General features: G+C 38.5%; 1 protein-coding gene across 4 annotated transcripts in view; it reads left to right on the forward strand.

Annotated features, from left to right (window-relative positions):
- Positions 1-14581, forward strand: part of AP3D1 (adaptor related protein complex 3 subunit delta 1) — a 158257-nt gene that overhangs the window by 109384 nt on the left and 34292 nt on the right. For all 4 annotated transcript variants that reach the window (XM_044672049.1, XM_044672060.1, XM_044672041.1 and 1 more), the window contains exon 16: positions 14209-14354. In XM_044672049.1, coding sequence (XP_044527984.1) covers positions 14209-14354 — 146 coding nt within the window. The remainder of the gene's footprint in view (positions 1-14208; positions 14355-14581) is intronic.

Raw genomic sequence — 14581 nt, forward strand, 5'->3', positions numbered from 1 at the left:
TCCTGACCTGAGTTCTTTTCTGTGTAAGAGTAGACATTTATTAAGACTCTACCCTCTAAGCCAGTTGGAAAACTCTGGTGATCCTTGCCCTCATTAATTCTCAGCAGGCTGGGCTAAACACTGGGAATGAGACCCTGTTTTGTGTCTATGGTCTGAGCCACACTCCTGCTGCTGCTGCTACACTGCCCAGTGCCGCCCTACCCAGAATGTCACGTGTACATAGATCCCCTTCTCTTTCTGCTGTGTAGTTTGCAGTAGAAGCTGCTAGTTCACTTGTCTCCACCACAGTACCTCAGTATGGATCTTGGTGGTACCCTGGTATGGATCTGGAATCTTTTCTTCCTCTGATATATACTGGGCACTCATGTACTCTGTATTGTATTCTCTTGCCCCAAAACCAGTATCTACAGACCCCCTTCTTGTCTCCCTCTTCTGAACTGGCTGGACAAATGACAACTGTGATTTTTTTTTTCTGGATTACCCTACTAGAATGTGTTGAATGCATTTTCTAGGTTTATTTGGAGTAGTTTTGTGGAAGAGAGCACCTCATACTAATTCCTACTACTCTGCCACCTTGGTTCCACCCCTATGAAGCATTTATTAGTCAACTACTACATTCCATATAGCTAGAGTACTGGACCTCATACATGTATTAGCTGTGGGACTCTGGACAAGTCACTTCACCATTTGCCTTAATTTCCTTATCTAAAATCAACTGGAGAAGGAAATGGCAGAATACTCAGTAAAACCCCAAATGATGTCATGAAGAGTTGGATATGACTGAAAAACTTCTCATATGCTTACATTAGGTCATTGATGGCAAATCTATGACACATGTGTTAGCACTGACATGGGTAGCCATTTTCGATGACACATGGTTGCATGCGGCCACATACAGAGAAGTATGGGACCGCATGCTAAGGATGAAACATTTGATGTAGTATAGTGTAGACACTCTGTGCACAAGAAGTGACAATTCTACCTATATTAATTTACTTATTTTGGTTTATTAAATATAGTTATATATTACAATTATACATTTTTTTATTTAAACTATGAATAATGTGAAATTATGGGGTTTTTTTTCTCGGAAGTGACACACCACCCAAGTTATGCTCGTCTTTTTGGTGAATTTTAACACACCAAGCTCAAAAGGTTGCCCATCACTGTATTAGGTAATTTGTAGAAATCAAAAATTAAGTAGTTTCTTTTCTCAAAGAACTTGCATTCTTTTGGGAGAAATACATATTTAAGTAGATGCAGAGTAACAAGGTAGTTAAATATAATGTAAGACAGAAGGGCACCAGGAATTAGAGGATCAAGAAAGGTTTTGTGTAGGAGGTACTTGCCACCTTTTTAAATTAAAAAAAATTACACATAAAATATTTTTTCAGTTATATGCAAAAACAATTTTTTAACATTTATTTAAAAATTTTTTGAGTTCCAAATTCTCCCTTCCATCCCCTATCATTGAGAAGTCAAGCAGGAAGACAGGAATTCTGTAAGGTAGAGAATTCCAGGCATAAATATACACAGTTCAAAGGTCAGAGACTAGAGGTGGAATGCAAGGAACCAAAAGGAGTTCAGTTTGGCTAGAATGTATAATGTATTGGAAGGTTAGTAATTAATAATTAAACAGGAAAGGTTAGTTGGAACCAAGTCCTTTAAGGACTTAAATATAAAACAGAGAAGTTTATATTTTATCCTGTTGGTGACCTTTGAATTTATTTCAGAAAATGAAAAAGCTGCTTAGGTCATTTGAACACTATTCAAAATTGGCTTAATGATTTATAAAAATTCATATTTAAACTGATCAGAACTATAAGAAATGATGAGGGGAGGTAGTTTCAGAAAAATGTGGCAAGACTATATAAGAACTGATACAAAGTAAAGGGAGAAGAACCAGACCATTGTGCATAATAATAGCCATATTGTAATGATGATCAACTGTGAAAGACTTAGTCACTCCTATCAATACTATCTACCTCCAGAAAGAGAGAAATGATTAATTCTAAATGCAAGTTGAAGTATAATTTTCTCACTTTTACCTTTATTGCTTTTTTTTTTTTTTAATATGGCTATTTCCCATGTATAACTGATACATTGCTTACCTTCTCAGTGAGTGGAGGAGAGGTAGGAGTGAGGAAAGATAATTTGGAACTCAAATTTTAAAAAGAAAAGAATCCTTAAAATAAATAATAAAATGTTTTTGAAAAATTTTAAAAAATGCCCTGAAATAGCTATTTATCCTCATCTCTTATGAGAAGAAAATTCTGAAGATGTCTGTTTTTCTATACAGCTCAAATGACAGTATCTTGCTGTAGGCTACAAATGTTCTACCTTGCTCATCAGTGAACTATGTTGAAGCATATTACACTCAGTTCAGTAGCACAAAGTAAGCCCTTTGGATTTAAGTATTTTTGGTTTCATTTAGTCCCATTTTTCCTTATATCTCTTAATTTGAGAGGTAGCATGCTTTAGAGTAGAAAGCTCTGAACTAGAGATCAGGAGACCTTCCTTCTTGTTCCTCTTTTGTGGGTACATTGCTGGGTGATCTTGAACAGGTCTCATCTCTAAAATGGGAGGCTTTGTGAGATTCAAATGAGGTAGCTTTTTGCAAACTTATATGATCTGTAAGCCCTTTTCCAACCGTGTATAAAAAGAACAAACAGCATAATTGGGGATTTTATTGTATTCATTGAAGTAATGCGAATATTTTAAAGCTCTTATAGTCTGAGACTTATGGTGTCTTAGGCTAAAGTTTCTTCATTTTTATAGTGTTTAATGTGGTGTGATTAAATCAATCTTTGAGCCTCTTGAGGCTCAACAGAGAACTTTGGTTCAAATTCTAGTTCTGCCATTTACAGTTCTGATGATCTTGGGCCAGTCACTTCACTTTGTGCCTCAGTTTCCTCCACTGTTCCAAGTCCTTTAGATTAGAAGAATGGAAACTGTCATTTTTTAGTAAATTTCAACCAGTTACTAAATTCCTTTTACATAAAGAACATTGTATGAGGTGTTAGTTAGAGATTATACATGCTCTATTGAAACATAAAAATTTAGTGAACTTAGTTTCAAAAAATTTAACCTTTTTTCCCTTGACATCTATTTGGTTTACAAAATTGCTTCTATCTCTTGGCATTCTTAGTACAGAAGAAGTTATCTGTGAATATTGAAGAAATCTGCAATTCAGTTCAGTCTGACTCTCATTTTAAAATCAGCTACCATTTACTAGGCTTAGTTTAACACAAATTTTTTTGTCTGGTATTGGGGATGCAAAGTCAACACAAAAAACAGTCCCTGGACTCATGGAGCATATTTTGTGTTAGGGAGGTGAGGAGTAGGCTGGTGGGAGGAAAGTGGTCACTTTGGACAGATACAAAAATAAGTGGATGTAATGTAATTTGGGGATATGGATAGAGCATACAGAAAATGAAGATAGTCAGGAAAGGCTCCCTGTAGGAGACTGAGTTGGGCCTTGAATGAAGCTAAGTGGCTACTGTAAGGAGGAAAAGGGGTTTTTTGTTTGGATATTAATATTTAAAGGTGTGGTTGCCAAGGAATTGAATAAATACCAATTCCTAAAATGATTTTAGTGATTTATTTACAAAATATAGGAGAGAATGGAAGTAGGGAGATGAGAAGAGGATAGAATAAGAGATTTGTATTCAAGTCTTGGCTTTACTTCAACAGGGCTCCAGAGGCCCAGCCAGAGCCTAAAAGTCAATTAACAAGAGGTTTAGCCACAAGGGCTTCTCCCAATCAAGGGAGCCTCCCGGATGCTGGTGCCTCCTAGGAGGTTAAGGGAGTCAGCCTTCTTCACTCACCATGTGTAGTTCTAAGAGAGAGATTTAAGAGCAGTTTCACCAAGGTCTCAGGTTCCTAGGTCCAGAGCTCCTCCACATCCAAGCAAGAACCAAAAGAGAGCTTTCAGATCCAAGACACAAACCAGAAGAGTGAAGCTGAACTCACTGAACTCTCTTTTAAAGGGGCTTCTTTTGCATCACTTCCTGTGCCTTCTTCCTAGTTTTACATGTCCAATCACAACAGATGCTTTTCTTAGGGCTGCCCTGGAGGCAGTCAGTAAATTTTGATTCCTCACTCACTCTAGCACACTGTTGGCCACAGACCTCCCAACTTGTGAGATAAGTGGAGTTGATTACACTTTTGGTGATGAGATTTGAGAATGGGCAAGGTAGATTTAATTTCATTATCACACTACAGTGAAAGAATAATAAGTAAATCCCAGTTGTACTTGTTTCAGGGCTTAGAGGAGACACAACAGAATGATAAGTTTTAGGAAACACCAGGTAAGACAGCTTAGCTTGGATTTTATATGTCCAGTATGTGAAGGGGAGCATAGTGAAATAAACTTGGAAAGATATGCTGGAGAGAAATTGCAATGGTTTTTAAATGTCAGTCTGAAGAGTTTATATTTTATCTGAGATGTATCCTGGAGCACTGAAGAATCTTGACCAGAAGAAAGATAATTGTATTCTAAGACAACACAAGGGTTTTGTTAATAACCAAAACAAAACTAGAAAACCTATGTCATGTTCCAGTGGACCCTTCTCTATCTTAATTGTTCTGTGACTTATCAATGTCCTTGTAAAAATAAGACACCCAGAACTCTTTAAAATGCTGAAGATACTGTCTGACCAGTGTAGAATACAGTGAGATGGTCACTGCATCAGTCCTAGACACTAAGCTGCTGTCATTATAGCCTTAGGTTGCATTTTTGAAAGCCTTGTAAATGTAATTGGCTTTTTTCAAACCTGTTGCCTACTGAAAACCCTAGTTCCTTTTCAGAAAAATTCCTATCTAGCAGTGCCCCATGCTATACAAAGCTATTTTTTGGGTGTAAGACTTAGCATTTATGCTCATTACATTTTAATTTACTAGATTTAGCCAAAGGTTCTACTCTGACAAAAATTTTTGGGAACCTAATTCTTTTAGACAATCTTAGATATTTCTCCTAATTTTTGGTCATTTATGGAGAGCTAGAAAAAGGAAAGGAAGGATGAATTATATCTGTCAAGTGCTTAGTATATGCCACATTGTGCTAAAAGCTGAGGATATAAGCCCAAGTAAATAAGACAGTTCTCTTGTCAAGGACCTTTCATTATATTAGAAGACAACCGAAAAAAAGGAGGAATTAAGTGGTATCCTTTTAGGGCTACATCTGCAACTGAGAAATAAGAAACCTCCAGAGACAGAATCCTGGGAATGCTAGCTTTATCCAGGAATACAAGACCAAGGATGAATTCCTGGGAGTGCTGTATAATTATAATACAGAAATATCCTACCAACTAATAAATGCAAACAATTTTGAAAAATACATGCATCCCTTTCTCTGGGAGTATTCTAGCCCTGATAGTATTTTGGCTTCCCATAGGGATTTTATCAGTGACCGGGGGTGGGGGGTGGGGGTGAGCAGTTCTGAGTAGCTCACCACTGGCTGAGAACTTTCAGCTCACAGCCAATGTCTGAACCCTCCCCACGGAATGTTCAGAGCCCCCTGGCTTCCAGTCTAGCTCTGGCTGCCCAAGAGAGAACTTCCTGCCTCTCTCCCTTTTACCCAGCCATCTGGGAGTGACAAACTGTAAAGGTGAATTACCAGGGAAGTTAACTAAATATTATCTGTGGGTTCACAGTGGGGTGTGAGGGTGACAGAAATGACAGATGACAGGACCAAATATGGTAAGGAGACCAGGTTTAACTACTAGGAGGTAACTGTTAGTCACTCAGCCCACCTAGGCAAAGGCCTGTGGAACCAGCAGGCAAAAGGCAAAGGTTTCTAACAGTTTAATTGAGGGAAACAATAATAAAGGATGGGAATAAGGGATTCTACTCTTACAAGCTAAGGGCAAACCACAGGGCCAAGGGAGGGATTTATCTACACTAATCTAAGACCTAAGCCAGGCAAGGCCCAGAAAATAACAGTACTGGAGTGGGAATCCTCACAGTAGAGTCCAGAGATGTTTTCAGGATGCCAGGAACCAACTCCTCCAGAACTGATGGTCCAAAGGAGCCCAGTAGAGAGAGGAAGTCTGCAAGCCATCCACCAGATCCCAGATCGCTCCCTACTCAGTGCTGTCATGCAGGATAGATGTCCTCTGCTTCCAACCTTCACCACACTCCAGGATCCCAGGGAATCAGTTACTACTTGTTCCAACCACCATGGAGTCCTTCTCAGAGAGTGCAAGCCACTTCCTGCTTCCCCATTCCATGTGGAATTCTCCAGCCCTCCCTGTTAGGTCTAATACTAATACTAAGCTAATAACTAAATAATAATCTTCCTCACAACAGTTGCTGGATGATTTTTTTTTAACCCTCACCTTCCGCCTTAGAATCAATACTATGCATTGGTTCCAAGGCAGAAGAGGGGTAAGGACTATGGGGGTTAAGTGACTTGCCCAGGGTCACATAGCCAGGAAGTTTCTGAGACCAGATTTGGACCTAGGATCTCCCATCTCTAGGCCTGGCTCTCAATCCACTGAGCCACCCAACTGCCCCCTGGCATAATATTTTAAATACCTTCTGTGCCTTAGATATACTAAGCATTAATTCCAAGGCAGAAGAGCAGTAAGGGCTAGACAACAGCAGTTAAATGACTTGCCCAAGGTCATACATCAAGGAAATATCTTAGGCTACATTTGAACCCAGGACCTCCTGTTTCCAGGCCTCACTCTATCCACTAAGCCACCTAGTCACCCCAAAATCTGTTCTTAATGAATCCATATTGGTTCTTTTTAATGATTACTTCCTTTTTTAGCTGTTCACCTTAATCTAGATGTTCCCTAAATAACGTTCCAGATTGCCAAGAATTAAAGACTATAGAATTTACAAACTTCATTCTTTTTCTTTCTTTTTCTTTTCTTTTTTTTTTTTTTTTTTTTGAAAATGGGAACATTTACCTTTCACTACAGTATTTAAAAAAAAATTTTTTTTAAACCCTTACCTTCCTTCTTGGAATCAATATTGTATATTGGTTCCAAGGCAGAAGAGTGGTAAGGGTGGGCAATGGAGGTCAAGTGACTTGCCCAGGGTCACACAGCTGGGAAGTGTCTGAGGCCAGATTTGAACCTAGGACCTCCTATCTCTAGGCCTGACTCTCAATCCACTGAGCTACCCAGCTGCTCCATTACTACAGTATTTTAAAGAGCACTGATGGTGGCTTATCAGTCATATCCTTCATTTTCTTTATACCCAAGGATGTAGTTCCCTTAAACTTGATAACATGAACACATAAAAGATGACTAGGCAGTTTTCCTGAGTACATCAACTGCCTTTTGGCCATTTTCAGTTCTTTCTAGTCCAAATAATATTCTCCTTGCCAGAGAAAACAGAAGCAAATTAAGAAGGAGTATCTCAGCCTTTTCTTCACTGTTATTGTTATTATCATCTGCCTTGAACAATCTCCTAGCCTTTCTTTGTATCTCCCATTTTCTCCTACTTTAATTTTTGAAAAGTTCTAAAAATCTATTTGTCTTTAATTTCCTTTCTTAAAATTTCTTTAAAGTTTATATAGTAGAATTTTACAGGCCATTTAAAAAACAATCCTATTTTTTCTTCTTTTAACAGGATTTTCATTCTTTTTAAAAAAAAATATTCCAGCCTTTTTTTAATCTCTCTTTTGCTATTGCCGTCATCTAGCTACTCTTGTCACTTCAATTACAAACCAGCAAAAAAAAAGAAACTTTACAAGGAAACATAGTCAAGCAAAACAAATTCACACAGTGGCTTCAGTTTCCACAAATGTGTTATCTTTCTGTACCTTATGTCTATCACTTCTCTGTCAGGAAATGGGTTGTTTATTTCCTCTTGAGATATGGTTTGTCTATTGTCATTTCTTATGGCACTCTAGACAAAGGTTAGAATGTTAGCACTTTATCATCAAACAGCTTCTTGCAGTTACTCAATTACCTTTCTAGATTTCTCTGAACTCTTTATGTTTCTTGTGTCTTTATATTTCAGAGTTTCTACTCTTTACATCAAATGCTTTAGAATCCTCTATTTATTAAGAGTTCATTTTTTTTTCACCTGCTTAACTTTTCAGAATAAGTTATTCTTGTTTGTAAGCTTCTTGCTTTTGGAATATTGTATTAGAAGATCTGATTGTGGTTCCCTGCTACTTGAACTATGTTTAGTATATAAGATTTTGTTGCCATTGTTTTTTAATGTGATAGTTCTAAATTTTGGCAATATATTCATGAGACTTTCTTTTTTGAAGCTGATTAGTGGTTTCTTTCTGCCTTCTAGTCCTCTGAGATCAGAGCAGTTTTCATTTATGAATTCTTGAAATATGGCATCCTTGGTTTTTGTTGTTGTTTTTTAAAATATTGCTATTTCTTTAACCTGGAAACTCAGGATATTAGCAATAATCATCTGGAGATTACTTCTATTTTTAATTTTGTTTTCATATTTTGGTTGTTTCATTGGCGTCTATTTGGGTCCATTCTGATTTTCAGGGATTTGTTGCTTGGACAAGTTTCTATATATCTTGGCCAAGTTAATTCCCTTTTCTAATTCTTCCATAACTCTCATTTCTTTTCCATTTTTTTTCCTCTAATACGCTCATTTCACTAGCAAAAACATTTTTTAACTTTTTTAAAAAAATTCTTGTTTCATCTTTCCCAGAAATTCTAGCCTAATTTTTTTTAACCCTTTCTCTCCGTCCTCGTAACAACTCTTATGACAGAAGAGCAAGAGCTAGGCAAAAAGGGATAATTGATTTCCCTAAGGAAGTATCTGAGGCTAGATTTGAACTCAGGGCCTCTGAACTCCAGGCCTGGTTCTCTATCTACAGTGGCACCTATTTGCCCCCAAATCTAGTTTAATTTTGCCCGAGTTCTGTTTTACTTTGAGGCTTTGCTCCAGATATTTTTAGAGTTGTTTTCTTCTTCTGAGTTTGTGCTCTGAGCATCCCTAACATCATTATAGCTCTTATAGTGGACACCTTTTTTTTTCTTTTCTCATTCTTTTAGCTTACTTCCTTAATGTGGACTTGATCTTAGGGCCAGACAATGTGCACTTCTGGAAGGAATATTTGGTCTGGGCTCGTTGTTGCTTTTTACGAGTTACTGAATGTTATTGTAGTATCACACAGACAGCTCAGGCTAGAAATCTGCAAGCTTTCTGTTCATCCAGAGTGATTTGATTCAGGGCACAAGTCTAATTGCTTCCTTCTCATCTGAGCTCTACATATTCCTGACCTAGGTTTGGGTCTAAGAAGTAGTAGATTGCTGATAAACTCAGCCTATATCAACCATCCAGATAGCTTTATTGGTTCAGAGTGAGAGAACTGTAGGCTTCATTTTGATCTGTTATTCTTGCCCTATTTATTCCTTGGTAGGCTTCACTCTGAGCTATAAATGGAACTGAGACCCTGCTCTGTTCCTGGAATCTGAGTCACAAAGCTATTGCTTACATGTGATCTTGTTCCTTTCTTAGTACTTAACCCTGAAACTATAACTACTCTTAATCTGAGAATGCTACCTCGAGGTATAGACTACTTCCCCATTCTACCCTGGATCTCTGACCCAAAACTGGATAGTGAGCAACAAACTAGTTAGTATCTGTATCTATATCCTGCATGAGGTTATGATTCCCTTGTATGGATTTGGGAACTATGCTTGTCTGATTTCTTTTCTTGAGGCAGCCTTGGGCCTATGACTAGATCCCTGACCCTAAAGTTCATAGCCCTCTGCTTTGTGAAAAAAATTACCCACTTTGACTACTTCTTTGATTTCCCCATCATGTTTGATATGATGCATTTCTTTAGAAGATTTAGGGTTTGGGGGAGCTCCAGTTTTTCTTGGTAGTCCATCATCTTTTGTCATTCCATCTCATTTTTTAATCTTATACTTCATTTCTTCTAGGTATTCATATAATCCTTATAAAAATAATTTTTTCCCTTTTGAGTCTGTGCTTGTAAGTTTTACAGCATTTTTTTCCATTTGAGAGATCACTAGATTTGCATTTTTTGATACTATTTGGTGTTTTATTTAATTCTCTCTAGAGCTTTACTTTTTTAATTGAGGCTTTGTGACAGGGCCAAGTTCTGTCCTCATTGTAGAATAATAGGGACTTCAGAGCCTCTGAGGAAGCTGAGCTGATGTGAGCATTCCCTGGGACTTCCAAGTTCCCCACTGAAACTTTTTGATCACCCTGGTGCTTTTCTTAAGCAGCCATTGAGTCTTGCTGCCTCCAGATAGAGATAGTTGCAAGCTATAAGTGTCCAGTCTCTGGATGTGCTGATGTTTATTTTTCTGGACAGGCCTCTCTCCCAATTACTTTTGAGCTTCTGGTTAACTTTGTGTAGTTCTTGAGTGTCTGAAGTCACTTGTTTCTTACTGGATTTCTTGATCATTATATTGAGTCTAGTATAAACTTAAGGCTTTTGTGGAAGTTAGTTATTTGGGAGCTGGGAGATCTGTGATCCACTCAGGCAAACATCTTGGCAGAAGTCCTTTGTAATTGGCTTTTTTCACCAGCTTTGCCTCATTTTTAATCCTTGATTCAATCTCTTTAGGCTACTTCTCACTCTCCTCATAGCCATAATTCTCTTATTTCTGCCTTTTTCCTCTTCATTGTAAAGGATTTTTTAGAACATAAAGTGGTCAGTGAGTTTCATGTGCATCTACATTGGTTACATTGGTTGTCTCTTTAGGTAACTTAACCTTTTTTCTTCATCGAAATGGTTTCTCTTTATGTGTGGCATACCAGGTATATTATCATCTTGAAAGTATTATTGATGCATGGTTATTGTAACCTATCTACTCAAGTATGAGACTCATGGTCATTTTATTTCTGGATCATTGGATATAATTGGTATTCTGTAAATCCTAACCACTCTCCAAACCATATGGTCAAGAGAATTCCTGTGCAGAGACAAATGGTCTTGTGTTAGGAGGTGAAATATAGAGTAAAAGGGACAAAGGATAGAAAAACCTAGACGCCCTTGGGATATTTGAGGCAGGACCAAATGTTAATAACTAGAGAGAATTAAGAAAAGCTCTATAGAGGAGGTGTCTGCCTCCTAAAATATTAACTTCATAACTATGATAAATATATAACAGTTGCACTTGACAGCCAGACTCAGGAATAATCAGGTGGGATTCACAGTTGGAAAGGATCCCATCTCAGTGATGCTGAAACTGTCCCCTCAACTTTTAAAACCTCTCTCTGTGATAGTTCAGTATTACAATCCATCTGAGTACCTTGAAGCTTTTCTCTTATTTGGTGGATTACCAGCACACTGATCATTGATCCATTGGACAACTATACCTGAATTCAAAACTCAAAATAATATTAGTTGCAGCCCCAAAAGCTTTTACCTCAAACGGCACTTTCTGTTTTACAGAGATAGTGATTGTTCACACAGACCAAAAGTTACAGCTAAAGGAAAATGTACAGGAAAAGGGTTAAAAATTTTGTGGGGAGTAAATCTCCACTAACAATTCTTTGATTAATGGTTGCTTCAATACTGAGAGAAGAGGAAAATACTTGATTGGTTTCTCTTAGTTTCAAAACATTCATACCGTTTACCTTCAAATCCTTTGCTTATTCATTTGTTGTTCATTACATCTTTCTGTCTTAACTCTTAATGTTCCTACTTGCTTCACAATCCAAATAAATTTCACTCTGATAGATGTTCCATCCTATATTTACAGTTTTAAAAGTTTAAAGGAGCTTGTGAGTACTTCTTGACTATGAAAAATCTTAGTTCTTGTTTCTTTCACTCTTGGCTGATCACAGAACTCTTTAATCAGCTAGGAAAGTTTGAGTTTTTCAAACTGCAAAGCTCAGAATGTCACAGTTTGTAAATAGGACTGAATTCTAATGTTATTATATTCAGAGCTTGAAAACTTCCTAAGTCCAACACAATTAAGAATTAAGTTGTTATTTCCAAAACAACATATACATACTATAATAGTTGTGATCAGCCAAATCTGTCATGGAAAAAAGGGAAGTAAAGGGGGGTGGGGTTGCTGGAACAGAGGGAGAGGGATCAGAGGCAGAGGAGACAGATGAGACAGGCACTGAGCCTCTACCCCTGAGGTAGGGGGTAGGGGGAATGGCATGCCTGAAGGAGAGCCAGGCTGTGGGTTTTCCCAGAAAGTCAGAGGGCTTGTGTCCTTTTACCTCCAGGGAATTTGGACAGCATTTGAGTCTGGGTTTTGATAATTTAAAATGAGGACTGGTTCCTATAACTCTTAACCATGTCTCATGCACACACATACACACTCAGGGGAAACAAGTCCTTCTGTTTGTTTATTTTTTGAAACAAGTCCTTCTAGCAGCCTGCTAAGCACCCAGACTGCCCTTCTCCTTAAGAAATTTTGAAACAAATGGTAAGGGGTAGGTGAGTAAACCCTTTCTCTGCTGCCTCAAAAAGAAGCATCCTTCTTTTCAGGATGGAGGGGGCCTGAGTCCACAGGTGAAATACGGTGATTTCCCTTCTTCCAGGTATCCTTGGTGTGGATTTTAAAATTATTATTCTATATCTCCAAAGTATAATATTTATAAAGATTTAATAATATTTAACTAGAGAGCTAAAGAACACTGTTCCGTTCACTACTCAATTCACATGGAAGAGAGGGTGTGGCCGAGTGAACTCAAACTATATACAGACTGCATAATGACACACATATATGAAAGGCAAAAGGAATTGTGGATAATATAGAAAGGAGTTTTAGGCAATACAGTTCCAGGGGTTCAAGATTGTCCAACTATACATTTCCCCCCTGTGATCCTTTGGGAGACCTGTCTCCTCAATGGATTATGGAAACAGAAATTAAAACTTATAATAATTCGGGGATAAAAGGAAAATAAAAGAGAGAAAGAACAAAACCATTGTTAAGTGCATTGACAAAAAGCCAACTAGGGGGCAGAAGCAGGGATAAAGCAGGGAGCCCAGGGATTGCCAGGACAGGAGGGATGAAGTTGGGGAGGGGGGAGCCTTGGAATGGAGAGGCTCAACCTGGGGGGAGGAGGGGGTTAGACAGGAAGGGAGAAAGAGGAAAAGTGCAACAGTAGCAAGAAGCAGGCAGTCTGGATCTGACAAAGGAAGGAGGAGGAGGAGAAGGAGGATAGCAGGAAAGCAAGGAGAGAGGGAGTCATTCTGAGGATTTGGTGGGAAAGAGCCCCACTGCAGGGGATCTGAATGGAAGGAGGAGGTGGAGGAAAGGATGAAGAGAGAAGTAGGGAGAATGGAAAGGATCAGGGGGGAACAAAGAATCAAAAGGCAGTAGATGGAGTGGAAAGCCCGGAGGGGCTTCCCACCCACTGCATGGGCAGGAAGCCCAGGAGTCTCGGTGTGGGGAGAGGGGGAGAAGGTGTTCCTACTTACCTATAGGTTAGGTTCTGGGGTTCCTTCATACGTTGCCAAAAATGTAGAGATTAAAATTAATATACAAGAACTAAATATTATATTTATAAATTTTTTATAATAATAAACTAACATAAAAAACTAGAGAAAAGGTGCTAAACTCACCTAGCCCACTCACCAGAGCAAAGAACAAGGAGGAGCCTCAGAACTTATACAAAATGTGACCACGCAAACGTAAACAAAAGGAAGAGCATTGTAGGTAATACAGAAAGGAAGTTTGGGTAATGTAGTTTTTAGGGATTCAAGTTATTTCATTGGTGAGGGGGAATCAGGGGGGATGAGGAGAGAGAGAGAGACTTAGACTAAATATTTAAATTTGCAAGGGCAGAGGTGCCATGGACTTTCCTGGAAAGTCAGAGGACAGAGTCACTGAGTATAAGAGGAGATAGGAGTTAGACTCACCTGCAGATATCGTGTCTGGTGTTTGGCAGTCAGGGATATGATCAGAGGAAAGAAGAGGAAGATAGATTCTAAGAGTCAAGGAGGGAAGGAAAAGGGAGGAAGAGAGAGGGTCTTAGAAAGTCTCATGGTCAAACCTGTTTCAGAGAACTGGTTTGACTTTGTTTGGCCCGAGAGTGGGTGGTCACATCGTACCAGCTCCCAGATTTCAGCACCGTTTGTCAGTCTGACTGTCTTGGGTTCGACTTGAGAGACAAGGAGACCAGAGTAGGGTAGTACAGCAGGTTTTTTGCATCATTATCCTTTGTTCTGGTATCAGAACAAAGTATTGAATGCCATGGGGTGGCTATAGTTGTTTATATCCCTTCTCAACCAATATATGTTTCAGCAACTTTTTTATAACGTTTTTTTTCTAGGCATCTTGCATCTTGCAGTTGATTAAGTATATTCAAAAGCTACAAACAAAGGAAGTACCAGTGGCAGAAGAGGTGATTGCCCTATTTGCTGGAGAACTGAACCCTGTGGCTCCCAAAGCACAGAAAAAAGTTCCTGTCCCAGAGGGGTAAGTCTACCATATTTGGTGTCAGTATATGACTGGATTATCTTGAAAGCACAAAGTAGATATTTATACTATTTCTTCTATGTTTGTTACTAAGCTGAACTGATTTCACCAACCAACTAGAACAGCATGAATAGTAATTCAGACCTTCAGTTTTGGGGTAAGAGGATAGAAAAGGAAGCAGTTCTTTTCCTCAGATTTGTCAGAATCTTTCTGATTGGACAGAGTAC

Source organism: Gracilinanus agilis, chromosome 1 (assembly GCF_016433145.1).
Source record: "Gracilinanus agilis isolate LMUSP501 chromosome 1, AgileGrace, whole genome shotgun sequence".
NCBI lineage: Eukaryota > Metazoa > Chordata > Mammalia > Didelphimorphia > Didelphidae > Gracilinanus > Gracilinanus agilis.